At 44.4% G+C, this 27,987-nt stretch overlaps 1 protein-coding gene across 4 annotated transcripts; it reads right to left on the bottom strand.

Moving 5' to 3' along the window:
* Nucleotides 1–283: 283 nt before the first annotated feature.
* LOC121601261 (ras-related protein Rab6) lies at nt 284–27,984 on the bottom strand. 4 transcript variants are annotated; one of them, XM_041930075.1, is made up of 7 exons: nt 27,797–27,984; nt 26,475–27,227; nt 24,437–24,495; nt 9,205–9,364; nt 5,192–5,397; nt 5,054–5,120; nt 284–3,293 (listed from the first exon to the last, which is right to left on the bottom strand). In XM_041930075.1, exons 2-7 carry the CDS (start codon nt 26,542–26,544, stop codon nt 3,223–3,225), a joined length of 633 nt encoding a protein of 210 aa, XP_041786009.1. In that variant the 5' UTR covers nt 26,545–27,227; nt 27,797–27,984; the 3' UTR covers nt 284–3,222. The 4 variants fall into 4 exon arrangements, with proteins under 4 accessions (XP_041786009.1, XP_041786007.1, XP_041786008.1 ...); XM_041930073.1 differs by having other exon boundaries at nt 27,789–27,984; XM_041930074.1 differs by lacking the exon at nt 27,797–27,984 and adding an exon at nt 27,627–27,718.
* Between the last annotated feature and the right edge of the window lie 3 nt (nt 27,985–27,987).

Genomic DNA, 27,987 nt, shown 5'->3' on the forward strand with positions numbered 1-27,987 from the left:
GTAATAATTATATTTTAAAAGCCGTACACAATATAGATATTCAAGATAGGGTAATTGTGGAATCTTTGGAAATGTGTGTATAACGATTATCAGCCCAGAAATTCATAAAAATACATCAATTTCTTGTCAATGACAACTTTTAACTGTCAAAATCAAAATCGTCGTATCTGCGAATCGTCGTAACTCGAGGGGGTCGTAACTCGGGGGACGCCTGTACTTTAAATGAATCGGAAATAAGATGACGGGACCGGGTCAATTGGTCAATTAAAGGACTCGATGCTCATATTTTCTGATTTCTTTATTTTTAACTATGAAAAGCGACTAATATGGATGTTGTTATCCCATGGAATGTGTTCTGTACTGTGTGTCTTGGTTTGTAGTTGCTGTTTTATTATTCCCACAGAGGTTTTGTGAAGTTTTAACCGTCTTTATGCCTCGTCCCTTGCCTATCTCGTCTCGTCTCTCTTTCTCTTTCTCTTTGAGGGTGTTGCTTTATTTGATTGTTTCAAGTACCATCCTTCTCGTCCTATCATTCCATCCATCAATAGGCACCAGCCACCCCCACACGCACCTCCTCCTGCTAAAGTTGCGCTCCACATCCTACCGCTATCATGCTTTTCTTCGATTGTTTTTCTTGTTCTTTAAGTGTTGGTTTATGACAAAATGCGTGATAATTATGTATTGGTTGTATGAGTGTGTGTGCTCGTCGTACTATTTCCATTTTTTTTGTAGCAAATTTGCATGTATGATTTGAGTTGCGAGGAGTTGCTGTGTGCTGTTGTGTTTATTTGTCCAACCCCATTTTCTGCTTGCGGGATGAGAAAGCGGATAACACCACGGACCGCGGGAAGATGGGAAAAGGAAGGGAGAAGGTCCTAATATTCCTCTATTGCAGTGCATTTGTGTCTCTCTCTATCTCTCTCTCTCTCTCTTTCACATATTCGCTTTAGAATGAATCATCCATTAAGTGTGTGTTTCCTTGTTAAAATAGTAGCTTGGTTTGCATGGTAAAGTCATTGGTATTTGGTAGTAGAAAGTGTGTATCCATTAGTTTGGTTATTTGGTTTTCTGTTCTTACTGTTCCTACACGTACCCCCAAAAAGATGCTACAAACTGAGCCGAATTTACAAATTCATTACTTGTAGCGCGAATGGAGAAACTGAGCCGGAACGTAACGACGATACAAAACACGACACTTCCTCCCATCTGTATTAGGGCGCCCCATTAGAGGGAGAGTTATTCGTTTTCGGTTTTCTTTTCATACAATTTTCCTTTCATCTTCTCTTATCCTTTACATTCGCGTTTTTTGTTTGTTTGTTTTAGCTGCAATTTATTTCGACCGATGTTTGACTCTTCTAAAAGAGAAAGAAACATGCTTTGATTACTATTAATTTTTTCCCCTTTTCATTTCCGTGTCTAAAACTTACAGACTCCAACTTTTCCCATTAGCCCACCGTTTCTTGTTGTTTCCTTGTATTTTTTCACTTTCGTTTTGTTTTTTTAGTAATAATTGGTTTAGATTTAAGAGTTGAAGATGAAAGAGAGAAACTTTCTTATTTTGCATTTTTTTTTCTTTTGTTTTTGCATCATTCCGCTCGTATAGTTGTGTTCCTGTTTCTTTTTGTTTAGTTTTTTGTTGTTGTGTTTGTTCTACAGCTTAGACGTGCGAAGGGTAGGTTTTAGTGTGTTTAATGATCTTGTGTGTCTTTGTGTGTGTGTGGGTGTGTTTTACTTGGGAAAGGGGGGACTTGTGTGATGGTGTTGGTTGGTTTAGTGCATATTTTTTGTTACCTTTTTTTATTTGCAGTTTTTTTTTCAATACCGTTATCTATTAATCACGTCATCGGTTTTTGCTAAATCTTTCTCCAAACAGACTGCCGTTTTATCCCTTTCACAAGCAGCACACACGTTGAAGCAGCAGATATAACATGCAGCGCGGTAAAACCATACGCAAGTTTTCTGGCGCACTTTGTGACAACGCTTTTGGTTAGGTGTATGGATTAATTCTTTTCTCTCTCTTTCTTTATCTCTATCGTTTCATCATTTTTGCTTACTTCTACAACTTTTTTCTTGTTTTTAGTGATTAATGAATGAGTTGGTTGCTTGTGTTTGAATGATGTTAGGCAGTGGAGGAGTTGTTAGCGTTGGCGCATTAAGTAGTGTGTTTACCAGTTCCTTTTACCGAACCACCGAAAGGGTGTTGAATGTTTCTAACACATTAAGCAACACGATTTTATTGAAAAAAAAAAAAACTAAATTTAATTATTATTTTTCAAACAATTAATGAACTGATCCTTCCACTGAATGGAATGTAAATTAGTTTAATTGAAACCAAAAAAATGTAAAATAAATCCTTTTTCGCAAATCGTTTAACTCATCCTCTCCTGTTGCTCATTCATATTAATGCAGTACTATGAAATCTGTTTTAAACTACTGCAACCAATCCTTCTTGGTTCTCCTTTCTGACTCCAAAAAACCTTGTCTCTTCGCTATCCTGCTAACTCACGTGTTGGCATGCATTTAATGTTTTTTTTTTTGCGTGTAGTCGTACCACTACACTGTAGCTAATTGAATCGTTCGCTATGCGTTTTGCCGTTTCTTGTGCTTTTTTTTTCTCTTCCTCTTGTTGCTTCTCCGTGTGTTTCTAATATTGTTTTAAGCTTTTGTTTCCCCTCCTAGTGTTGTGTGATGAAGCCAGCGTTCTTCTGTCCGTCTATTCTCACTCGTCACATACTACACGCTCCTATAAAGCCGTACACACTCATGCACACTCAGGCAGGCAAATACGGGAGAGGAGGCCCTCCCAGATGAGGTCCTAAGCATAAAAGCGCCATTTCATTGTTTTTTTTTCGCATCTAGAGTAGAGCAGAAAGGAGGGTAGAGAGTAACTAAAATGATACACTAACTCGCCACTAACATATACAGCCCTCGAAACGTTGACCACCCATTGGATTGGATACGCGAGTAGGACCAAAACGCAACGAACAAAAGAAAAACACTCTTCACAAAGCGTGCGCGTCGATGATTGTTGAACGAACGTTCGTTGCGTATGTTTTGCTTGAAATGAAGACTAACAGAGTTTAGCTACGGGATGTTGCCGCGCGTGCACTAGTTCTCTCTCGCTCTATCGCTCTCGTTGCTACACAATTAGGAGTATCAGTTTGTTTCCTCTCGTTTGCATCCAGATGCTTGCATCCCAGCGTGCAGGGGGCATATGTGCTCTTAACACATGCAGCCACCCTCCGAGTCTTGCTGATCGCCAGAGTTCGATGGTTGAGTTTGCAGATCGACAGCTGTAAGGTTGTGGTGGTGGTGGTGGTGGGGGTTAGCGTTTGGTTTGCATGGGTTAAGGAGCATTAGAGGTACGTTAGTGGGAAATGTTCACATTATTCACTGTAAGACAACGGTTAAAGGTTAGCAGTAAAAAAAAAGGAAAAGGAAAAGGAAAAAAGGTCGTAAAAAATAAAACAAAAATCGTCATAATAGAATAGACTTTACTGCGGGTTTTGCTTTTATTTACTTTCCTAACAACTTATGCTTAAAAACGTTAATAAGTAAGAATAAAGTAAGTGACCCCCCGATCTGGTTGGTAGTAATAGTAAATAGCAACAGTAGTACAAGTCTCCTATGTCTGTGTGTGTGTATATAAATCTTACAAATGTCTTCCTCGCGTCTCTACATAGAATCCATCTTTGTTAAGCTGTCTTGGAACGGCACGGAGTCTCCGTCTTGGGGTGTAATTGTGGGAATAATTACTCGTTCTATAACTCTTTTTTCTATTGTCTTTTGTGGATGTATGTGTGTATGTGTGTACGAAAAAGCGAATAAAATAAGACAAAACTAAAGCGTACTCCGCGTCGGTATAAGTCTGGCGATGTGCAACAGTTTATACACAATAATATTGCAGCACTTTCTATAATATTCGCATCTCTGGCAGCAGTTATCATCATACCGGAAACGTGTATATATTGCATTTGCAGTCACACAGCGCCGTGGGGGAGGTGAACAAGCTACTTAATTTAGTTGTAATAATCTAACGCAAACCTGACTGACCTGATTGAAGAGGGGCACAACCGGAAATGATTCAAAACGAGAAATGGAATAAAAAATGAACTGCTCTGGCGCAGCTCAAATGTTCATATTTTTACGCAAAACAAAATCCCTCCCACAATACCTGCATTTCATAATAAGCGCGACAATTGTGTCCGTCCACTTAGAAATAGTTCACACCATGCTCTAACTGCACTACATCATTATTTCTTTTTTTGTTGCTACCAAAATAAATAGGTCGGAAAATCGTGTAACAAAACAAAACTAACGAAAAAAGACTAAACACTGCACTGCACGTTCGGGCGCCGTTCGTCGGGATGTGTGTGTGTGTCCGTGTCCTCACTCTCATTATTAGTCCAAGAGCCAGTCCGTCGAGTGGGGGGGGGGGAGAAGGGGGGGGGGGGCTTAACACAGCGAAATAAGCAAAATTACAATCAATCGTAATGGTGAAAAACGCTGGTCCGTGTTGCAGTCGTGTTATATTAGCAGTAGTTTGCAGTAGAGTAGTAATAGTACAGTCAATAGTAGTAGTAGTAGTAGTAGTAGTAGTAGTAGTAGCAGTAGTAACGGGTTATCATCATAATGCTTTCAAAAATAGTTGTCTCTCCGTAGGCGCGGGTTGGGCACGCAGACGAGGAGGGGGATGGTACCGGGAGCGCGATTTCAGCAGGCACAGCCACCTTCCGGGTCTTTTGTTTCGTTTGGCGAATCTTTCAGCACAACCTCGTGCACTGATGGTTGGGAAGGCAGGGAAGGAGTGGAAAGTAAAATGTTAAGGAAAAAAACACAAACAAACAAACAAAACAACCAAAACAATAGAGACAAACATAAAAAAAACAAAAGCAAATGTATGAAAATATGAAAAACAGAGAATGAAAAGAAATGAGCTATTTTATGAAAATGGCCCAATATACATTCGTTTGCTTTGCAGCTTCTTTGTAAACAACATTGAAGCTGCAATGGAAACGACGATAATGATCATTCGGCTTTGCTAAAAGGATACTGTCTTCTGGTGGTTTATTCTCGGTCGAATCCATGCCAGGCAGGGCGGCGGCCACTCTTCGGAAAAGCTACAAAAAAAAGAAGAGCAAATCGATTAGCAAAAGACTCGCTCTGCAGGCTTGTCAAACCAATGCCCTACCTGCTTAACGTTATAGCCGGCTTTCGCACTAGTCTCGATAAACATTACGTTCAGTTCTTTCGCTTTTCGCTCGCCCTCCTCCGTCGACACCTGGCGCTTGTCGGAAAGGTCGGTTTTGTTGCCCACCAGCATGATGATCACGTCGCTGCCGCGCTCCGTTCGCACGTCATCGATCCATTTCGACGTTTGATGAAATGAATTCGCGTCTGAAAGGGAGGGAAGAAAAAATGTCCATAAAATGAAACTAATAAAGCAGAAGGATAAAACAATTTACAACAATAGTTTAACAGCTCGAATTTTCTAGTGTGCTTCCTAGAATTTCTGACTGCGGAAGGTAGGTCCGCCCAGCATTACCCGGGGTCGTTCGGAATCGTCTGGAGCCGTCCGGAATCGCCCAGAGTCGCATGGAGTCGCCGGAGACGGGTCGTCAGAAGTCGTCAGAAGTCGTCAGGAGTCGTCCGGAGTCGTCCAGAGTTGCCCGGAGTCGTCCAGAATCGCCCGGAGTCGCCTGGAGCCATCCGGAGCCATCAGGCGACTTCGGATGATTACGGACTCCGGAAGAAAACTGACTCCGAACGACTCCAAACGGCTCCGGATGACTCCTGACAACTTCGGGCAACTACTGGCGACTCCAGACGACTCCGGATGACTCCGGACTACTCCAGACGACTCTTACTTGGGACGACTTCGGATGACAATGGACGACTCCAAACGACTCTCGACGCCTCCGGATGACTCCGGAGTACTACGGACGACTCCGGACGACTTCTAGAAACTCCGGACAACTCCGGACTACTCCGAACGGCTCCGAATGACTCTGACTCCTAACGACTCTGAACGACTTCCGACAACTCCGGACGACTCCGAACGAATCCGGGCGACTCTGGACGACTTCGGACGACTTCTGAAAACTTCGGACGAGTACTACGGACGACTCCGGACGACTTCTAGAAACTTCGGACAACTCCGGACTACTCCGAACGACTCCGAATGACTCTGACTCCTAACGACTCTGAACAACTTCCGACAACTCCGGACGACTCCGAACGAATCCGGGCGACTCTGGACGACTCCGGGCGACTTCTGAAAACTTCGGACGAGTCCAAAGGACTCCGACCTAGACGACTACGACTCCGAAGGACTACGACTCCGAACGACTACGACTCCGGGCAGAACTAGTACTTCTCATTTTGCCGCAGTCGGAATCGGACTAAAAATAGTCGTAGTAGGATCGTAGTCGTGGCTGCGCTCCAGATAGCACATCATTAGTGTGTAACACTAAGTGATGTAACCTACATACTACAAATCGATTAAACTGAGCCGGGGTTCAAATTTCCTTTAATCCTGTGCACTGCACTAGTCCGCACTAGAGCCCATTGCGGTGGCTGCGACGGCCAAAAAATTCATTAGCAACTCATTCACAAACGAAGCAATGAAATCAGAATCGACATCGCTTAGAGACACTGCAGAAAGCAGAGGCAGGACACGGCGCCAGCAGAGCAGCAGAGTGTGGGATATGGCCAAGAAAAACGCCCCGAACAAGAGTCATTTAAGGGAAAAAGGGGCAGTTTTCATTATCATTTTATTCATTCGATCTTTTTGCCGTCGGCGGTCCCTCCTACCGACCACATTTGCATTAGCTTCGTGCATCGGTCACATTTAGCTTGGATTTGATGCCCATTAAAGGACAGTGCGGGGCTATAAGGGATTGGCCTCATCATTGGGTGAAGAGCGCCCCAAGGGTCGGTCGGAGCTTCCTCACCAATAAGCGCTTGTCCTACCGCCAATTTAAGTGTGGTGGAGCTCTCTCTCTCTCACACACACACACACACACAGGCACAACTGTGGTTGATGGAAACGGAAATCGATTCGGCAGCGCTGCCACACAGAAAGCCACGCGGACGTACGCCGCACTGCAGTGAAGTGGTTAGTGCACATCACAGCCGTCCAAGGAGGCGTGTAGGCCGGCCTGTCGAAGCGTATTTCTAGGTTTAAATTTAACCACACACACACACATACGTTCGATCGCACATGAAAGCGAACGAAAGTGTGCACTGGACGCCCAGCTGGACACGAACGAATGAACACGAGCGAATGCATTTTGACCTATCCTAAAAATTGCAACGAAAGAGAGAGAGAGAGGCAGAGGCGCTTCTGTACTTCTTTTCGCTTTATTTAACCTCCCCCCAAAGACATGCCATTATTGCACAGACAGCGTGTATCGCGTAATGATTTTTTGTCGGTGTCACTATGTGCATTTGATGACACGTCGGGTCACTGTCTGCATCTTTCAAATAACTTTTCTACGCAAAAAAACACACGATGAAGAAGCTGCAAGTCATAAAACAGTGACACAGTCTCTATCGGGCCACAGTGCCGCACCGTAAGCGAGCGAATCATCAAAATGCTGTTGTGCAATGGAGGATGATGATAAAGCGCGTGAAATTGATCGTTGCTGATGCGTGACCGATTGAGTCACACACACACACATGGCGCACTAATTGAATCGCAGCGTCCTATCCATCTGCCGACCGATGAGCCATAGCCGCGTGATAAGTTTGGACAATATTGACCGCTCCCAGCGTAACACCACCATCACCACCACACGTGCGGCATTTGTGGGTAAATGTTTCACTTTCTGTCAGTGGAAAAAATATAAATTTAATAAAACTGTACGCCAAGCGCATGACGCGGCACGAGAGCAGAGGTATTTATGAAGGGAATCATGTCCGGAGGTGGGGGGAGAGTATGACTAACAGATATATTGGAGGTGTTGATATGGATCATTTGGTTCAACAGGTTTTTGGAATGATGCGTGGGAAGAATTGCAGTGGATTGTTCAAACATTCGTCCGATTCCAAAACAAAATGTAGGCAATTTTGAATTTAATCGATCAATCGATGATATCGGAAATCAGGAATTACAGCATTGAAAAGTTTACTTTTACACACAACACTTCCAGTTTTGATCTTACATCTCCGTCGAAAAATCTTTTGATCATATTATCTATAAAATTAATAAATAAATATAATTACGTCGAGTCCTACAAAAGAGTTTGACTCCTCTGAACCAATTCTTTGAATGCTATCAAAATCAACAAACCAAAGTAATTCGCACAAATTAAGAGAAATTTCTAGATCTTGCATCCAAAGTATAGCGAGCTACACCCACCGAGCAACTCAAAGCACAGCGGCCCATTTTACGATTACCAATCGAGTTACAGCAATCGTTACCACTCGAGGCAGACCTAACTGTGTCAACGGTGATAAGAAGCCTTCCACACAAGTGTGCCTAGCGCCAACGGGGAAACAATTTGTGGCTCTCTTCGTCGTAAAGATATTTTCCAATCAGCACGAACGCACAAACGCACCGTTGCCCTCTGCCGGTGGTGAGAGTTCTTGCGACATTACAAGCCGTGTATAGCAAAGCAAAGAGGCCCTCCTATGAGACTCCACCTCTGCAGCAAACGTGCACTTGAGTCGTAATTGCTCGCCAAACAAACAACAAGTGGGCGCGCACTTGCCCAACGGGCTCTCTTTCTCTCCCAGCAAAAAAGCACAAGAAGTGCTGTGAAAAGCACACAAACTAAAAACGCCGAAAATGTCTAACCCCTGAGGTTGCTCTGGCATGACTCAATGTTAGTCCATAACCCCTTGCACAGCAGAAAGGTCACTGGAATATCTCAATAAATCGCAAGCAGCACTTCCTCCGACGGACGTCATCTTCCGAACGACTTTTCTTGCTCGGTCGTAATGCTGTACGGTGTGTGACACCAGACGTCTTCGTAGCACTCCAGTGCGCCCCCCCCCCCCAAAACCTTGCATGATTTATGGATATGAATCAAAGCATTCAGAGTTCTTGGAGCAACAGTACCAGCACCACTCATGCGAGTATATGGGAAGAGCCGAGTCTTACTAAAATATGCTCGGTCAAAAAGGCGTTTGCATTAATCGTTTTTCTCTCCCCCGGGAAAAGGGAAGCCTATCTACTCGCCCTGTTATTCCAATACTTACTTGTAATGTCGTACACCACTACTGCTACGGTTGAATCACGAATGTAGGATGGTATAAGCGACCGGAACCGTTCCTGGCCGGCCGTGTCCCACAGCTGTAATCTCACTGTTCGATCCTCTAGATACATCGTTTTCGAGAGGAAGTCTATACCGATCGTGGCCTGCAAATCAGAAGAAGAAGAGTAAAAAGGAATGCGTTAGTTAAAACGGAAGAAAACAAGCAGCGCTATGCGCTTTCCCCCCCCTCTTACAACAACGAGAGATAGAAGGCCGGTCCGCCGATAGGGCTGTGGGTCCTTTTTTTCATTAACATTGAATCCATGCATCGCTCTCCCAACTAGTGATGTGCTCACTGGAGCGCACCCTAGCCTCCGATCCGACTCTGGCTATTATTAATCCGATGTAGGCTGTGGAAAATCTGAACCACTGGTTCCCCCCTTGGAGTCGGAGTCGTCCGGTATTGTCCAGAGTCGTCCGGAGTTGTCCGGAATTGACCCGAGTCATCCGGAGTCGCTCGGAGTGGTCCTGAGTCATCCGACTCGGTACGACTTCGACTCCAAACGACTCCGGGTGGCTCTGAATAATTCCCCACAACTCCGGAAAACTCCGGACAACTCCGGAAGACTCCGGACGACTCCGGACGACTCTGGACGACTCTGACCCACAACGACTCCGGACAACTACGGACAACTACGGACGACTCCGGACGACTCCGAACGACGTCTGACGACTCCGGACGACTCCCGACGACACCGGACGACTCCGGACGACTTCAGACGACTCCGGATAATACTGTGAGTCAGAGTCGTCCAGAGTCGTCCGTAGTTGTCCGGAGTCGTTGTGAGTCAGAGTCGTCCAGAGTCATCCAGAGTCGTCTACAGTCGTCTGGAGTCATCCGGAGTCGTTCGGAGTGGTCCTGAGTCATCCGACTCTGTACGACTCCGACTTCAAACGAATCCGGGCGTCTCTGAATAATTCCCCACAACTCCGGACAACTCCGGACGACTCCAGACGACTGTGAACGACTCTGGACGACTCTGACTCACAACGACTCCGGACAACTACGGACGACTCCGGACGACGCCGGACGACTCCGGACGACTCCCGACGACACCGGAAAATGCTGGGCAGATCTACCTTCCGGAGTCGGTTCCGAAATTATCAGAATAGGATCGGAGTCGACTCCGGATTTTTGCCAACTTTACCCATCACTACTCCCTACTGCATTGACACAAGATGAAGATTGCACTACGACACAAAGCCCATCGTTGCCGAACGTTGTTGAAGCGCGCTGTTCAATCAATCGCACACAGCCAAAGCCAATTATGGCCACACTTCACCAACATGCGGACGCAAATATGGCCCCGGGGTCGTGTGCTTCCCGTCTATCGGATATCTCATTTCCGACTGGTTTGCCACAGGCTCGGTACGTCGTGCTCATACCACAGAGGAACCAACGTTCTTTCTGCTGGCGGAGGTTCGTGGCAGGCCTCAAGGATTTTACCTCACAGTGTCGCATCATTCCTACACGTCTTCTTGAAACCCCTGCTCACCCCTATGCGGGAACGTGTCCCGATGGGGACGACTATTAAAGTATCATTTCCGTCCGTACCGACACGAAAACGCACCATCATGGGTTGAAGTAGCGTCGGATCGATAAAACACGAACGCGCATAAATCTTCCCAATCGATGGCGTCATCCCAGGACCAGGGGCTTCCAGGGCGGGGACCAGCCAGCTGACCGAGCTGTGTCCTTTTGGTTTGGGCACAGACAAGACGCCAGACGTAGAAGCCGAAGGTAAATCGACCTGTCGTGAGTAAGCCACCTTTTCTCGCGCGCCGTTTTTATTTCGACTCCCATAAAGCCTATTAAAGGAACGGTACGCCGAGGCCCATTGACGGTGGGTTTTGGGGTGTGGGCCAGACTGCGTCTGGGAAAAACAGGCGCCGGGCGTGCTTCAAAGCGTTTCCAGGGCAAATAAATATGGATCATCTAATATGCATGAGAAAACACACGGGAGAGCTGTTGAAATGGTTCCTTTCTTGCCATTTCGGTTACAGATGTACAGGTGGTGGTACGCTTCATCAAAGAAAGAACAAACGCATGCCTACAAACACTCCCGGAAGTCGATTCTGGAAAATGCTGGAGGTTAGAAGAATAATGAGCACACTTTGTCTAGAGGGGCCGAGCGGATAACACACAACACACAGTGGAATAGCTCTGTTGGGGATATTTTGTGTGCATCGTGCAAGATGGAGACGGTGTGGAGACTTAATTTTAGCACAGGGAGCACTTCAGAATGACCGACAAGATAAGAGCATGCAGGAGAGTTAAATTTGGTAATGAAAATGCTACCGCTTAATGATGAATCATAAGCGTTCAAGAGAATACACATTTTAGTTGAGATACATTTGGCCTCGGCAGGGCTTTTGTGGCGCACGTCTCGCGCACCTCAACAAACACCGAACAAACAAACATTAGCAAACAAACTAACCGGGGCAAAAGTTTAATGAGCATGTTTTGTCAGTTTTTTATCATTCGCTTTCCGTTTTGCGACACATAAATAACTCGGAGTGCAGCGCGAGTTCGCCCGCCATGTGCGCGCTGTTGTGTGTAATAAAATTGGAAAATTGCTCCTCCGGGCAAGAGAGAGTCGGTCGCGTCACAGCCACACCGGACCGAGGCGAAACCCGTGGACTGAATCGCTACACAACCTACCACCACCCGAGGGGAGACGAGGTCGATCACGGGTCCTCGAACCATGTTTTGATGGCGTAATAGGTGCTTTTCTCTCATCGCTTACAGGATACAGGGAAAACAAGGGGAAAACACGGCTCGGTCCCGGAGGGAAGTATTGCACTCTTGGGTCGAGAAGAAGAAGGCACCAGCATCAACCCTCCCTCCACTAACCCGGCCACTTGAACTCGAGCTCGGGCAGGCACAACTTGAAATACACTTGAAAATCCCTCCGGTGCACGTGCAACCGCCAGCACAACTCTCTAGCCCGCTTTTGCGCCGGATGGGGAGTGGGAAAAGCAGCAAACATAAAATCGGCCAGACGGGTAGTATTCACAAAAGAGGAACTCGCCGGAACAGTGCTCTGCTGCTGCTGCTGCTGCATTTTTGTTGCCGTGGAATGCATCCCAAAGTTATAAACTGAATAAATAAACGATAACACCTCGAATATTCTGGCCACGGAAATTGTACCGCCACGAAACGGCATGAAGCGGGTTCGGACGGAACAACATGCTGCTTAACGATCGCGTTTTGGTATGAGCAGAGAAGCTGCACGTGTTGTGTAGCGCTGGGTTTGTGGGTCAGTCGACAGAGAAACACCAGCACGAAAATACGGTTAGCAAAGGCGTACAACATTTACATACGTGCTGGATTAAACCTTTTTTGAAATATATATTTGTATAAGAAATAAACTGCTACAACATATTTCACAAATTTCACAACATTTGATAAACTTCTTAACAATTATACTGGTGTGCATAATCGTATTCATAGAAATGAATCAACAAACCACGTTTTTACGTCTGCTAAATATGTCCAGGTAAGTGGTTTGGTGCCAACGGTACGATTTGGCACAACGAAGGTCGCGTATTGAAATCTAATCCAGACCTGAATCCGGCCATGTATTCAGAACGACCAGAACTTTTACCCGTTAATTAATAAAAATAGAAGAAGAGAAAGACAAAGTTTAAGATGTTCCATAGCGTATTTTGAAAGTTAGTTTCAGATTTTCTTTCTTTATTCTTAGTCATCAGTAATGCTTATTTTTACGGCACTGTGGAGCTCCTTCAAACTTTGTTGAGGCCTTTCCTTTTTTAATAAGTACTTTTCCCATCATTAATAGGCAAATTTATCGAAAAAACTAACCTTTTTTACGCAAACTCCGTCTAACAGCAAAGAGAAAGTGGTTCCCTAACACAGACATACTGGTTTATGTACTACACCTTCGTAGTATCAGAACCACAACCACACCCCGAGACAAATTGATTCCATGCAGAGAGTGGATCAATCATCTCGTTTTACACGCATCGATTCCACTTTGCCAAAGAACGCAAAATTGTGCCTTTTACGCACCCACCCAATTGTTTCGGCGCCGATGAGCAGCGAAATTCTAAACCACACTGTTGCAAAAGCAATTCTTTTGTGTGATTTAACACATGTTCGAGACACACATAACCGACCAGTGAGCGGGAGCTCCAAAAACCTTGGTTCAAAATGTAAGCACAGCGCATCCCACACACTTCCACACACAGGTTCCTGAGTGAGCCTTTACAGTGTATCGATACACAACGACCGTCGACAGTCTGGTAGGGCTGCGGAATCCAAGGGAACACTGGAGGGTGGCACTGAGCTGCTAAAATGGCCGGAACCTTTATGTCAACCGAATCAACCGGAGGGGGAGACTCCACAGCCGGTCGTACGGTACGTGCATTGAAATGTGTGCTCTGCTGTTCGCCGGTCGCCGATATGGTTTGCACTTTGCGTGGGGCGACATTATGTCTCCGCATACATTTTAATGATCTAATTTCACATCACTCCGCTTCGTGCGCTGGGAGGACCGGTCGACACAGGGCAACACCGTGATGAATGTTTCGCGTAGGTGGCAGTGGTAGTGGTGGTTGGCTTGTGGTGGCCCGGGTTTGGAGGGTTTTATTGTCTGAAGGACGTCACTGGATCGAAAGTGAAGCGAAGCGTGGCTCTCGAAATGCGCTGTGCCGGTCGTCGCCTGTGCTACGGATCGATTACGATTGAAAAGGGTTGTTTCTCGAGCTTGCCAAAGTTCCATATTTGCCTGGAGGCGTACCATTCTATTTTGCTGCAAAACGAGACTGCCGTCAAGTAAAGTTTCTTATCGAAAGTGTTCGTTTCTGTGTAAAATTTCATTTCTGGTTCTACAATCAAAGGTACTTCTTGTTCCTATTCTGTAAAGTTACACGAAAGATCTAAAGACCAAAGGCCATTTCCCATTCAAGTTTGGGAAGGTGGTCAGCGTTTAGCTTACTCCAAAGCGCGACCCACCGACACGGAAAATTACCTCCGACACTAAGCAGAAAAATTGCTTCCACCACCACACGAGAGATAGAAGGCAGTTCCGGGTGGTTTCCGGATGAATTATTATTTACGTTCTTATGCTGTTTTTCCCGCTGTGAAAGTTTTCCCAAAATGTGCCCCCCTTCCTAAGCGTACAAAGCACAACGGAAGGACCTGGCTGAGGGCTGCGCCTTGGAATGCTCCGAAATTCATTTGAGCTTTTTTTTTCTCCTTTTAATGTCCATTCCAGTGGTGGATGAAAATGAGGAAAGTTAGTCCCTCAATGTGAGTACCTTGCGTACGGTAGACCAAAAACCGGCATTATGTATTCTCGGCCCGAAAAGGTGTGCCCCCCGCCCGCCACCGACCGATGCTGTTTGTCGACCGGATGTCGGAACGGCGCAGGGAACAACAAGCACATTGAAATGAGTGCGCACCTCGGTAAAGTAATGTAGCCCGACACCCACCCATTTCCTTTCTTCGTTTCGAATTTTCGCGTATGATGTACTACTCCTCTTCACAAGAAAACCTGACGATGTGTGTACCGACAGATGATGGAACATGGCACGGTTCTGTTTTGCTTTACAGGAGGCGGATCCGAGGGGGAGGCCGAGAGCGTGTGCCAGACGCTGCACATTAAGAGCGTGTAGTAATGGGTCGAGATGAGATGAAAGGGATAAGGAAAATAAGTTATTAGCACCGTTTCTAGTAAGCAAGCCGGGGGAAAAACAGCCGCAAAAATGGAGCTGAAAGCTTCTCCCTCTTGCTGGGCGTCCTACTTTAAGGTGAAGTTGTCGACCAAGTGAAGGACGTGCGGATAAGGATTATTTTCTAAATTCTGTTTCACCAAAACAGGCAAAAGCAACAAACAGAAACAAACATGGTGATAAAAGCCAGTCGTAAAAGTGTGACTTATTTTTCGTACTCTCGAAATCGTAATTCCAATAAAGGTAAAACAAAAAGTAAAAAAGATAATACAAATTGATGTTTAAACAAAGTATTTCGACAACTCACATATGCTGGCTCAAAATAATGTTTTGACCTTCCCCAATCTGATTTTCGACTGATGATGACATTATTTAGAACATTTTTCTAACATTATTTTTTCAATTTTTCCAAGAGTAAAAGTAAAAACTGTACAATGATGTATCGTTTGAGCTATAAATTGCTTTGTTTTCTTAGCTATGACCAGCTAAAACTTAACTCAAAAATGTTTGTGACATATGAAATGTGATCATCATTTACTTTGGATTTGTTTGCCTGGTTGTCCCTAAAGGAATGTTTCTTTGCTCAACAGTACGTGACATAGCTATAGAATTATCGTTTTAGGAGCTGAAGTAATGATATTATTTTTAATTATTTTGATCATATCGAATAGTGTTCCATATTTATCATGTGATAATAACTCCATTAAATATCCATTATCATGGTTTTTCATACGATAGAACAACACGAGCGACTCTTATGAAAATATGCAGCAGATGATAACGCAAATGCCACAAGATGACAAGACAAGAGCATCAACCATTAGAAAGTCTTGGCAGATTGGTAGAATGATATCAAAACTAGAAGCACGTGTTAGTACCAGGCTTGTAAGACGGAAGTGACCAGTGAAGTACAAAATTTCTCGTATGAATACGTCCTCGAGTAGATTTTAACAGCCAAATGAGTTTCATTCCATGTTCACAATAATTAATGAATTATTTAAATTATATGATTGCGGTAAAAATTTTCAAAAAACAATCCAAAGACGAATATTTGGGATCATACCGAGTTTTTCAAGTCACTTCCGAATGTGCACATCATTTATCACCGCTTCCAATTAGTTTTTCAACAGCTGTCAAACACTACGCAACGGCATCAGAATAAAATTTCAGTTCTGGCACATGGTTTTCAACACATCACAAAGAACTGTCAAAATCAGTACAGCTGTTGTTGAAAATTATGTGACGTGTTGAAAATTATGTGGAATATCTGAAATATTATTGAGATACAAATGAAATATTTGACAGTCGTTGAAAAGCATCTTGCAAGCAATGAAAAATGTTGTTGGCATTCTAAATACACTCGAAAAATTATGTTACAACCCAAAACTTACTTTTTCGGGGTTTTTTTATTCTGAAAAATACAACAACGAAAATTTATTGAGACATCGCAGATTGAAGTTAGTAATCTGAGTTAATGTTGTAAACTATAAAATATCCAGTTCACGTCGTGAATAGAGCTGCTGAACCCAGCAACTTTTTTTAAATGATTTTGATTTTTAAATACGAAAAGGATAAAGGTGAAGCTTTAATACAATCTGCTATTCAACCGCTAAATACGTTTATTTATTAAATTATGAGCAGTTAAAAATTCATTAAAAAAAATTGTTTTCATTTCGGTTGAGGTTGGCTTTACAATTGTGCCGAATGGAATATTTGGTACAGCGTGTAACGTTACTGAAACGACATTTGTTTTTAAGATACGGGTAAAATCAAGCTTTAGTACTTTTTCTGGAACACTCATTCATATTCTACAGTACGTTGCATTCCATCATACCCAATATCAATATTTGCGATCAAATTCAAAATAAAACAGAAGCGCCATGTAATTACGTATTGCACTGTATAAAACCATTCTGCTAGAACCCAATCAAATCAAAACAAAAATCATAATAAAACATTCTGCATTTTATCAGTAAAATGTGAGCTATTATTCGTTCGATAACTCCGATAATTCGTTACGATAACATCGCAACAAAATGACTCGCTAAATGCAGTAAAGCTTTGAAGGCCCAACTCCCCAAACAGCGCTTAAGCTGCTCGTTCTTAACCACGACACCATGACCAGCCACCACTACTACAGCTCAAAGTTATAGAATCCATTTTATATCGCGCTCCCGGGGTAAACAAATTTCTCTCTCTCTTTCAAACAAGCAGTTAATTCACGCGCACTAAAAAAAAGGGAAGAGTAGTAGCGACGTAGAACATGATTATTGCACATAAAACAATCCGGCCAAACAAATTCCTTCCAAACCGACGGCACACAGCATCGGCAAAAAAACACAAAAACGAATTCCAGCGAAGCACTTTTACCAACAGTCCGGGGGGCATAATACAAGCACCACCATCAGTTATGTAGTGAAAATTGTTTGCCAATAAACCGTCTCCATCCTTCTACGGGACCGACCGTTTTGTGCTTGTAACGGGAGGAGAAGAAGCTCCCCCAGCGTGCAGCTTGTGCTCTATATTTTTGCGCAAAGTGGCAAACGAAATCGCTAGGCTTAACGGCGCGTCGCTTCTGTCGCCCATAAACATGTGTATTTCCCCCTTTTTTTACAGCACCAGCCAATATAAAAAGAAAAACTCAACCCATCGCTCTAGTGCCGAGAGTCGCGCCCCAGCACACAATGTAAATTTCGTTCCTTTTTTTTCCATCCCAAACTTCCGCTCCTTTTGTTCTCCAGCGGAAGGTGGCGTCAATTGAAATGTGCAGAAACGGAAAAAGGGCTCTCGCAAAACGGTCGCGGCTGTGCGTTTACTAATACACCGACCCAACAACCGGGGGCGGGTGTGGGAATCTCTATTGTATGGCTTGTTCCTGGGTGGTAAAAAAATAATGCAAACAAAAAAAGGATCCATGCGTTATGTCATAAACAAAAAAGGGGAAGTCCCATACTTCTTTTTTTTTTTCGTATACCACAAAAGTAATAGGGAACGGAAGAAAGGGATGCACCATTTTCACCTGAGGTGTGATAAATTTGTTTACAACCGTGATCGTGTTCTCTCTCTCCCCCGCAATCAAGAAACGATTCCCCGTGTGGCTCATGGGTTTTATCTATTTTCTGCGCACTTTCGTTTGATGTATTTAAATCATTTTCGAAAAGCTTCAACAGCTGCAATCGAACATGAAACGAAATAAACGGGCAACACAACACATTAATTGCAGGCAAATGGAAAGCTAATGCTAATGAAATTCTTTCCCTTGCGCAGATCGTACAAACGTATTTCAATCCCACTTCAGTGCCAGAATACAGGGTTTTTCGGTTCACTTTCTAATTCACCACTTCCAAGATGATTTCCAACAGCTGTCAAATGGTGTATTTGCATCATAATAAAATTTATATCCAGCTATCAAACTCAATTCTGCTTGAGACGTGTTGAAAATCATGTGGATGAACTGAGGCATCAACTCGCAAGAAATAAAAGATGTTGTAGACATTGGAAATTGACTCGAAAACCCTGTAAAAGCGCACTCGGTCGATCGGGTGCTGGTTAGTAAGAAACAAAAAAAAAAAGGAAACATCAAATGAATCCGAAGCTCATCAGGCTTCTAATTTTCGCTTTGATGAGGAATTTCGTTCTATGCCAACTTCTCCTCTTCTTTTCTTCTTTCCCAAGTGTGTGTGTGTGTATATGCGTACTGCAACACAGCTTTAAGTTTATTACCCTCCCGTCGCACGCGTGAAGCCGAGAAGTAGGTGGAAAAAGCGGCTTGAATAATTCAGGATTCAATCTCTCGATCGCGGACGACGCACGATTGGAGGTGAGCGGCAAATTACTTCATTCGTTCGCAATTGGTACTGCGCGCTGGCTGGGCGGAATGGGATACGGGAATGGAAAAGGGAATAAAAAGGCAAAAAGTTACATCATGAGGTGCAGCAGTCAGTGCCGGATTATGCTAATTGAAATTGTAAGCAGAACTTAGAGCTCATATCTTTGCTCAAACAGTGAAATAAAGAATGGTGCGAGCTCTTTAGAGCTTTTGCTAAGAGTCATCGGAGAGGTGGCGGAGGTTAGCGAACGGGGTGATGATAAAGTTGCTGGCTAATGAATTACAAATGGGTGCTTTATGACGTGGCACCCACTTGAACGGGCACGTTGTTAGAAAAGGGAGTTTCTTGCGTACTTTCAAATAATAGAAGACAAAAACAACTTTTAAAAGGTAACATTACTCACGACACGCCCCACACACACACCAGGAAGCTGTCACACAAGGTCTTGTGTTTTTGGGGCGGTCGGAGCGTTAAATGATATCACTGTTTGGAGTGTTAAGTTGCCCATTTACTGCCCCAAAAACAAAACAAAAAACCGTAAAACAAGCTTAACATTCTACATTCATTTGTTTGGTTTGTTTTAAAGTGGCTTATAATTCCCACCGTCACCTCCACGTCAATCGAACGCATTTCGCTAGCTGGTTTGGGGCAATGTTATTTAACATACACCGCACGCGCGCACCATGAATCAGCAGCACATACCAGGTCGGCGGCGGGTGTAATCGTTATCACTGCTGGCCCTCTTTTGTGCCGTTCAATATAGTGCCTTTTTGCCGAAACCTTCACACCGTTTCTTATCACCACAGCAAATGGGCGAGTAGTGTTAAAGGGGTTGAACCCCCATTTGGTGAGGCACGGCAGGATTTGTCATCGGCTTCTTGCCATTTGATTACGTGTCCGTTTGCGATGGGAGGACTGTGATTTGGAGGCAGAAGATTAAAGCGAAGACTACAGAAGTTAAAGTGCAATTCACCAGATGACATCACAATTGCATGTGGACTTCACATTAGAAACGGTAGTTTGATACGTTTTGTAGACAAACAGTTTGACAAATACCAATACAGCATTACAGCAAATAAGTCAATAACAATAAATTTAATATCATCTGGTGCAGTCTGATATGCTATCTGCTACCATTTATGAGCAAAACATGTTGTGGCCTGCGATATCAAATGATTGATCTGTGGATTTCCCAACTGGATTATCTTATCCGCTTAAATTGAGATTTAAATCATGTTCAGGAGCGGCACTGGATGGTCTAATGGTAACACCACTAGCTCTCAAAAGATCAGATGTGGGTTCAATTCCCACGTAGAGACACTGCGCGAAATAATTATTTCTTCCTTAATATTGTGTATATAAATGAAGACAGGACGAAATAAGATCATTAAGAAGAGATTATTCACTATTTCAGTTACCATTTCTCATTGAACATCATTTAGAGGGAAGGTTTTATTTCTTCAATCAAAACCAAAACCAAAGGAGTTAAATTCGCGATGAAATAAGCACGGTAAAAGATTCCCCAAAGATAACAGTGTGCAATTCTAATTAATTTTACCCCATTTGCTATCTTACAACCTCTTTCAGCCGATACTTGCACATCCCAAAACAAATTGAAATGACTGCTTGATTTCCCGTACATTAAACATCTCATTCTCTCCGCACGGGAAGATAACGAAGCAAACGCTACGTGTGCATCATCAGAAGCAAACCACATCATCACGTGGAACCATTCATCCCCGGGAAGGCTCCCTTTCTGCTGGACATCACCACCACCACCAGCTCTCTTCTTGCGCTTCTAATCGCTCTATCATCGACACTTCCTCGGCAGGACCACACCACAGATATATCCCCCCCGACAAGACAGACGCACATCATGCCACGAGCGACAAGACAGCGGTCATTTACCGCATGAAGAAATCCTTTAATTTACACTAATCGACACAGTGGTGGCAAATTGACTTCTTCGATGCAGGGGAATGGATGTGCCGGGTGGAGAGAGAGAGAGAGAGAGAGATCTCGGGACTGTTAGGAGGTCGATTCCAGTCCATCATCCTTGGGACGTATTACGTGAGAAGTGTAATTAGGTTAAGTCGTAATTAATTACTTGACTAATTTGCACAAGTTTCGCGACGGTTTCCGCGGCCGGCTTGTTTATTCTGCGGCCGACAGGCTTGGCAGGGGAGCAGTTCTCTCCTTCGCGACTAGATAACGGGATCAGCATACCGGGAGCAGTGGATGGATATATTATCAATTTAGCAATGTTCCCAAGGGTAAACGACATGTACATTCTAAAAATAATAATTAATTTTATATAAACAAATTAGTGCCTGCAATAATTCGAGTTAAAAAATGCCTCACTTTGCTAAACGTTTGCTCTTACTTCCCTCAAAACAGCTTATGCCCAAAACTGTCAGAACAGATGTTTCAAGAAGAAGCAAATAAATTGCAAAAAAAGCGTACGCTGAGAAAAGTTTTGTTTTCCACGGGAGGATTTATTTGTCCTCCCACGCAGTAAAAAGGTAGCAGGCAGAGCAACCTACACGCAAGAATCTTTCCACCTTAAGATGCCTCTTAATTACGCACCTGTCTCAGAAACTGTGGTGCGTGTGCGTGGGAGCTTCTAGCACTGTTCCCCCCACGGTAGACACGAAAGATGGAAACGGTTAAAAGTCAATTTGGCACGCTGGAAGAAGATCGACGGGAAAGTTTTAATACAATTTTCCGCCCTGCTCTTGATTGCTAAATGCGCACACAGTTTTAGTCTTCCTTTTTATGCTCTGTAGAAGCGCAGCAGGGTAACAAGTTTTGCACAGGCATCAACTTTGACATAGAAACAAAGAAAGCAGAGCTTTGGGGAGGAAAAAATGTGGATTTAAGTTGCTACAAAAAAAAACGTATCAAACCATAAGAGAGGCATTACGCCTATCCGCAGCGTTTGAGACGCGTCAACTCTGGATACAAGAGCACAAGCACATCTCCTAACCTAGTTTCCGAAAAACGAAGTATCTCGAAAGGAAATTCCAGTGCTTCCAGAGTAAGTAAGGTCCCGCGATGTCACTTCCTTTAGCATCATAAAGTCTAGAATTTTATAGAAAACTATTAGTTTATGGCTTTAGCCCCTACCTATAGCTTTGGCTTTAGCTCTGCCCGAGTGACATTTGCCATGGGAAACGCCAAACCCACGCTCGATACTCGGCAAATCGAAGGGAAAAGGAAACACGATCCAAGGATAACACGAACGTCGCGTGGGCATTCAGGCAGCCAGCTCACAATACAGTTCAGTTCCATCAACAACAACAACAACAACGTCAGCATCTTCCTACACGCCCGGCTAAGGACGTGGGAATCAACCCATCAACAGCAGCAGTAGCAACATCGCATCGTAGAAATAGCGCAACGACACGGTGGCAGGGCCAGGCTCAGAATGTCGACGAGTGACAAAAGTACCCATTTTTATAACCCAATTCCCGCCCTTCTCAATATTGATTCCCCACTTCGGACCACGAGGTAAAGTATACAAAAAATGCGCTCGAAGGATGAAAGTGTTCCAATGGGGGTTGGAGTAAGGTGACAGAGAAGATAGAGAGAGATGAATATTACATTCTATTACTAATGAATGAAGGCTGATATGATGGATTGCTGAATATTGGTTCCAAGGTTTCCCTATGTAACGGACGCCTGAATCATTCTTTCAGTCATTCGTACACAAAAGTATTTCAGAAATGTAATTCCAACTGGGCAAAACCTTAATCATTTGATATCTGGAGCCAATTCCATTGCCATGGCTATTATACACATGTGTCATTGCAAAATAAACTAGTTGGTAAGGTTTACAGAGTTATCCGTGACACTTTCCATTGTGAACAACATTATTCACCGCCTGCAACATGTTTTTCAACAGCTGTCATGCATTGTATGGGCATCATAATAAAGTTTCAGTTTTTAAACATGATTTTCATCGAATAACAGATAACTGTCAAACACAGTCCAGCTTGTGGCGTGTTGCAAATCATGCAGAAGAACTCAAAATTTATTGTGAAACAAACAGAACCTTTGAGAGTTGTTGAAAAACATCTTGCGAGCAATTAAAAATGTTATTTGCATTGGAAAAAGACCCGAAAAACCCTGTATTCACCGCCTATACAATTATTTTCAACACCTGGCATATATTGTAATGTGATGCAAAGACGACGTTTGACAGCTGTTGAAAAACGACCGGGACTGTATCTCTATATTTTTTAAAAGACTACTACTGCGATATTATTGATGTGATACCCCACAACTTCTAGATGAATGTCCCTTTTAATGCTGAAATGTATTACCTGTTTTTCTGATCAATTTGCCATATTTTGCTCAAAATTTGTAAATCCTATGACATCGGTAAAACTAATGAAAGACGTAGGGATTTCATCCATCTGCAATCTGTAATGTGCCCAGCATTATCCACCGCTTGTAATATGTTTTTCAACAGCATTCGCGTGTTATATTTGTATCATAATAACAACTCAATTCTTCCACATGATTTTCAACACACCACACTGAACTGTCAAACTCTGTCCAGCTTGTGACTTGTTGAAAATCATGCGAAAGAACTGAAAAATGTTTGTGATGCAAATAGAAGCTGTTGAAAAACACCTTGCAAGCAATGAAAAATGTTGTTGACATTGGAGATTAACTCGGAAAAGCCTCTATTATAGAAATTGAATGCGTGTTTATAGAAAATATTATTTTTATGTAAGGGTGAAAACATGTGACAGGTTTGTCTTGGGTACCTCTCCATAGATTGTATTTGTCGGTTGTCGCATGAGACAGATTCTAAAGCACTCCCTAACTACTTTCCATCTTTTCTCATTTTGCTCATCTCTACCAATCTTGTTACTAGTAAGGCCAAGGTGATGGATGACCGGTAAATCTGATAAATCCAAAAACATGTTATTCCAAGTACAGGTTATGGAGTGTACCAGATCCATCACAAATCATTTGAATAAAAACATGCTTTAAGGTACAAAATTATAAATAAAAACCAACACATCCGAAACGACAATCAACGCCCTAAAGTAAACAAACCACAAAAAGCCATCATCTGCTCCAATCTGAACGCAAAAAAAAACTAAATCACACCCCGGCTGCACAATTGATGGATGACAAAATGCCATCAAACTTTTTCAAAACTCCATCATATGCTTCCTGTACCAAAAAAACAAGCGAACATAGGCAGATGGGAAGGTCGCATGACTAATAACGGTCAACAACGAATCGCATGCCATGCGGGAGCGAAGGGTGAGAAGGGTTTGCGTTAACCACACGTACCACTGCTACCACCATCGCTCACGAAATCATCGAAATCGGCCAATATTCGGGATGGAGAGCGTACACCAACCCCTGGCTAGCATAAATCACGGCGACGACGAAGGCAACGGTTATCCGATCTTCGAGGGTGGGGTGGGGTTATCAGACCCAGCAGAACGCGTAATTCTATTATCCCTCCATTCCATCATCCTCAAACGGTCCCCGAAAGAAGTGCCTTTATGTCCCAGGTTTTCTTTTTCTTCTTAGTCTTTTTTGGACCTTCCATCCAACGAACCGATCTTCACTTTCTTCTCATCCACTGTGTTTCCACATTCCCATCGCAAAAAACGCACTTACCTGGTATGTGTTGTCGAAGCTGTCGTACATAAACCTGGTGATTAGCGATGTTTTGCCCACTGTATGTGTGTGCGTGCATGTTGAGGGTGAAAGAGTTGGAGAGGCACCCAGCGACGGGTGCAACCAGCAGACCGTGAATAGAGCATCATCATCATCGAGTTCGTTTTTTTTTTCGCATAAATCCGTGCCGATGGGGAATCATGAAAAAGAGAGAAAGAAGAAAAAAAATGGTAAAATACACAAAATCTGAGATCATACATACAAAGTAGTGGAACGAAACATACAATCACACACACACACACATAGACACACACATGAACATAGAGTTTTCACATATTTTGTGCATGCAAGCAGAGGCACCAAAGACCAAAGTCAAGAAGGAAAACGTACCCCTGCCTCTGGGAGGATGTGATGTATCGCATAATTTGATTATGCGCCCAACAGCCCATTCACCCGTCCTCCCAGAATGAAAGAAAATTTGTGTATATATGTGTGTTTGTGCCCGATTTCAGGGCCGATCTCCAACCCTGATTTGTAAGGTGATTCGTGGTGCAATTTTTCACTGTGTTTTTGGGGGCTGTTTCTTTGCGGAATTCGTTCCACTGTGGTATGGTTAAATGCTGGCGCTTCTACATCGCTTTCTCTCTCTCCGTTTAAGCTCATTTATGTTCCGTGTGACAATCCCACGAGACAAGTCACGACGCAGCACAGACGACCGGAATGATTCATACCTGCTTCTTCTCGAGACGAGAACATTCTGCTTAAACGAACGGAAAGGACACGCACACCCCGTAGTATCCAATATACATATATTCAATCCAAAAAGCTATGGCGAACAGCACATAAATAAAGCACGGCTTATACAAGCACACGCCTTTGCATGAGGCCAAACGGGAGAGCTTGGGATAAAAATTTGCAAAAAAAAAAGGGAAAGAAAGAACAACTCCTTCCACAGCATCCACCGGTCACGGGAACGGTCACGTCAGATGTTCTTTTCTTCTGCGTGATAAGTGAATAAGATTTTCTCTCTCTTTGTGCGTGTGTGTGTGTGAGTGTCTGGGGGAGACACGAAACACCCCGCACGGAAAAAGAATAACATTCCAGCTCTGAAGTTTTCCACCGTTTTTTCCACGGCATTTTTTCCCATCCAGACAAGTGTGCGCTTTCTCTCATTCTCTCTCTCTCTCTCGCTCGATTTTTTTGCGGTTTTGCGCTTTGTGGCGAACGGACACAATGATGAATAATAAATCTAATTCTCAGGACGTTTTGGTGGTGGTGGTTGTAGTGGGCTTTCTTTTTCGTGCTCCAGCCGTGCTAGGCGCTCATCTCGCACTTTTCCTTCTCTAATCCGAGGTTCACCTTCAAACCTCGGCTCTATCAGAGTGATGAGGTCACCCGCGGTAGATGTTTATCATTACTCGCTCCCCAGACAGCAAAGCTTTCATATCTCGGCTACTTGTTTGGGGGGGAGTGTAGTCTAGCTATTTGCAACAGTAACGCCCGCAATCGAGCCGGTGGCGGCGCCGTTTTCCTTTTTTGTGTGCTGTGCTGAAAGGCTCAGCCGGCCGCAGCATACGCCGGGCGAGATCGGACGGGGTTTTTCCTCCAGCTTCATCCGCCAGCACCTTGTGTATTTGAAGGGATGGAAACATATTTTTCCTTTTGCAAGATTGAATAAGCCCTAATTAGTGGCTCCCCGTTTCCCACTCGGGTGAGGGTGAGATTCACATGCCACACGCTGGCAAAACAAGGCCCAACCATCCCAAAGCGGGGGCCGTCCTCTCCATCTAGCAACGGACTAAGAAGCGTTCCCCAATTTCCCAGCGGAAGCTTTCTCTTGTTCTGGGACGTTTTGCGGTGTGAACAACAACGAAAAACAGTAAAGAAGGTAACGGATTTTCATTCTTCTCTCACATTCTCATGAAATAAGAAAACGGTAGAAAAAAAAAATTATATTGCTGTGCTGGTGTGTGTGTGACGTGTTTTGTGTAGGTTCGTATAAGGTTTCACACCGTTGCTGCATATTCCGCATACTTACCGCTCTGTTCGCCGAGAAACACCAGCTTGAACTTCCGCAGCGGATTTCCAAAATCGCCTGATGACGACATCGTGTGGAGCGTGTTGGGTGACGGGTGGTGGCGGTGACGACTGTTATGTTGTGGAGGGTTTTCCTTCACTGCTCTTTCTTTGCCCTCCGCTGTGTTTTCCTTTCTATTGCTTCTGCTCCCGTTTCACACACTTGGAGCGCACAAACACACACACTAGACACACGACTCCAATCTCAGTAGACACTGGCACAGACACACACACACACTGCTCTTCTTACTTTAGGCCACCAAACGGTTGCTTGTTGTGCGTTTTCCACAGGGGCCGCGGGGGAAAACTCAACGCGATCAAGCACACAAACACACACACACAATGCGGACACTTTCCACTGGAACTGGAGCACACACAAACACTCACACCTACACACACGATCGACGGTTATTCCAATGGCACGAAACGTACCATCCGCTGGTTCACACCGTCCGCCGAAAAGGGAACACAATGTGGGAGGAGGAGAAGAAGCCTATTGCCGCGGGATGCAAAATGACCCCGTTTTCTTTTCCCTCAGAACACACGAACAACTTATCCTGAGGATGCACTCCGAGCGGGGTGAAATGCCCACCCCAATGCAGGCCGTTTTTCCGGGGCGCTCTCGGGTCTTTGCACTCACTGGTCACTACTGCTGCTGCTGCGTTGGCGCTCCGGCGGCCTCTCCGGCGGGTTTCGGTCGGTCAAGGGAGGGGAGCTGCAAAAGGAAAAGGAAAAGATCAGTTTCAGCTGACACGGCGCACGGCGTTCCCTCTCTTTCGCTCTTCCGGTGTCACTCCCAAAACTGAGACACGATTGCGTACCCGCCCGCTTGTGTGTGTGTGTGTGTGTGTGTACGAAAAGTGACGGAACAGCCACGCAGCTACTTCTTGGGAGTGTGATGAGTAAGTCGGCCACGGGTCGGGATGACCGCACCACCAGTTCCGGACCCGTCACAGCAACGCACACACACACACCGACACATGCTACATGTAGGGAAGGGGTGTGGGCACCTCAAATTGGGAATGTTTTACCGTTTTTTTTTTTTTGGTGGCCACGACCCCATACACGCACATACACACTGGCACGCGTACACACACACCCCCTAGTTACGCACGACGGACGAAGCGTGTGCAGTTCAACGAGCTCCGGCGGGTCCGTTACGCCCAGGATTTTTGCTTTTGAGCGAACAACTATCACGACCACCTCCCCCCCCCCCCCCCTCCTATCCACCCGGACTTTTCTCTATTCAGCGCCTGCTTTTCTTTCCGCTGCTTACACTGGTACCCGATTTTCCCGAAGCGGCTGCGGCACGGGCGTCACTTGGGGTGGATCAATAAAATTAACGGCACGGCTGCTGCTCTACCGCTGCTGCTGCTGCTGCTGCTGCTATACGTGCTGCTGCTCCTATTGGTTTTGGCGAGTCGTCGGAAAAACTTGCATTTGCTTTTGCTTTCGACAAAAATCTGGTGACATTA

The sequence above is a fragment of the Anopheles merus genome, unplaced genomic scaffold (assembly GCF_017562075.2).
Source record: "Anopheles merus strain MAF unplaced genomic scaffold, AmerM5.1 LNR4000049, whole genome shotgun sequence".
In the NCBI taxonomy this organism is placed as follows: Eukaryota; Metazoa; Arthropoda; class Insecta; order Diptera; family Culicidae; genus Anopheles; species Anopheles merus.

Bases quoted from the DNA above. Each gene is read 5' to 3' on its own strand.
- LOC121601261 (XM_041930075.1), bottom strand. From the start codon at position 26,544: ATGTCGTCATCAGGCGATTTTGGAAATCCGCTGCGGAAGTTCAAGCTG. The intron at 24,496-26,474 runs GTAAGTATGCGG...ACACACATACAG, and splicing joins GTTTCTCGGCGAACAGAGCG to TGGGCAAAACATCGCTAATC. The intron at 3,294-5,053 runs GTATCCTTTTAG...ACAACCTTACAG, and splicing joins GAATAAACCACCAGAAGACA to CTGTCGATCTGCAAACTCAA.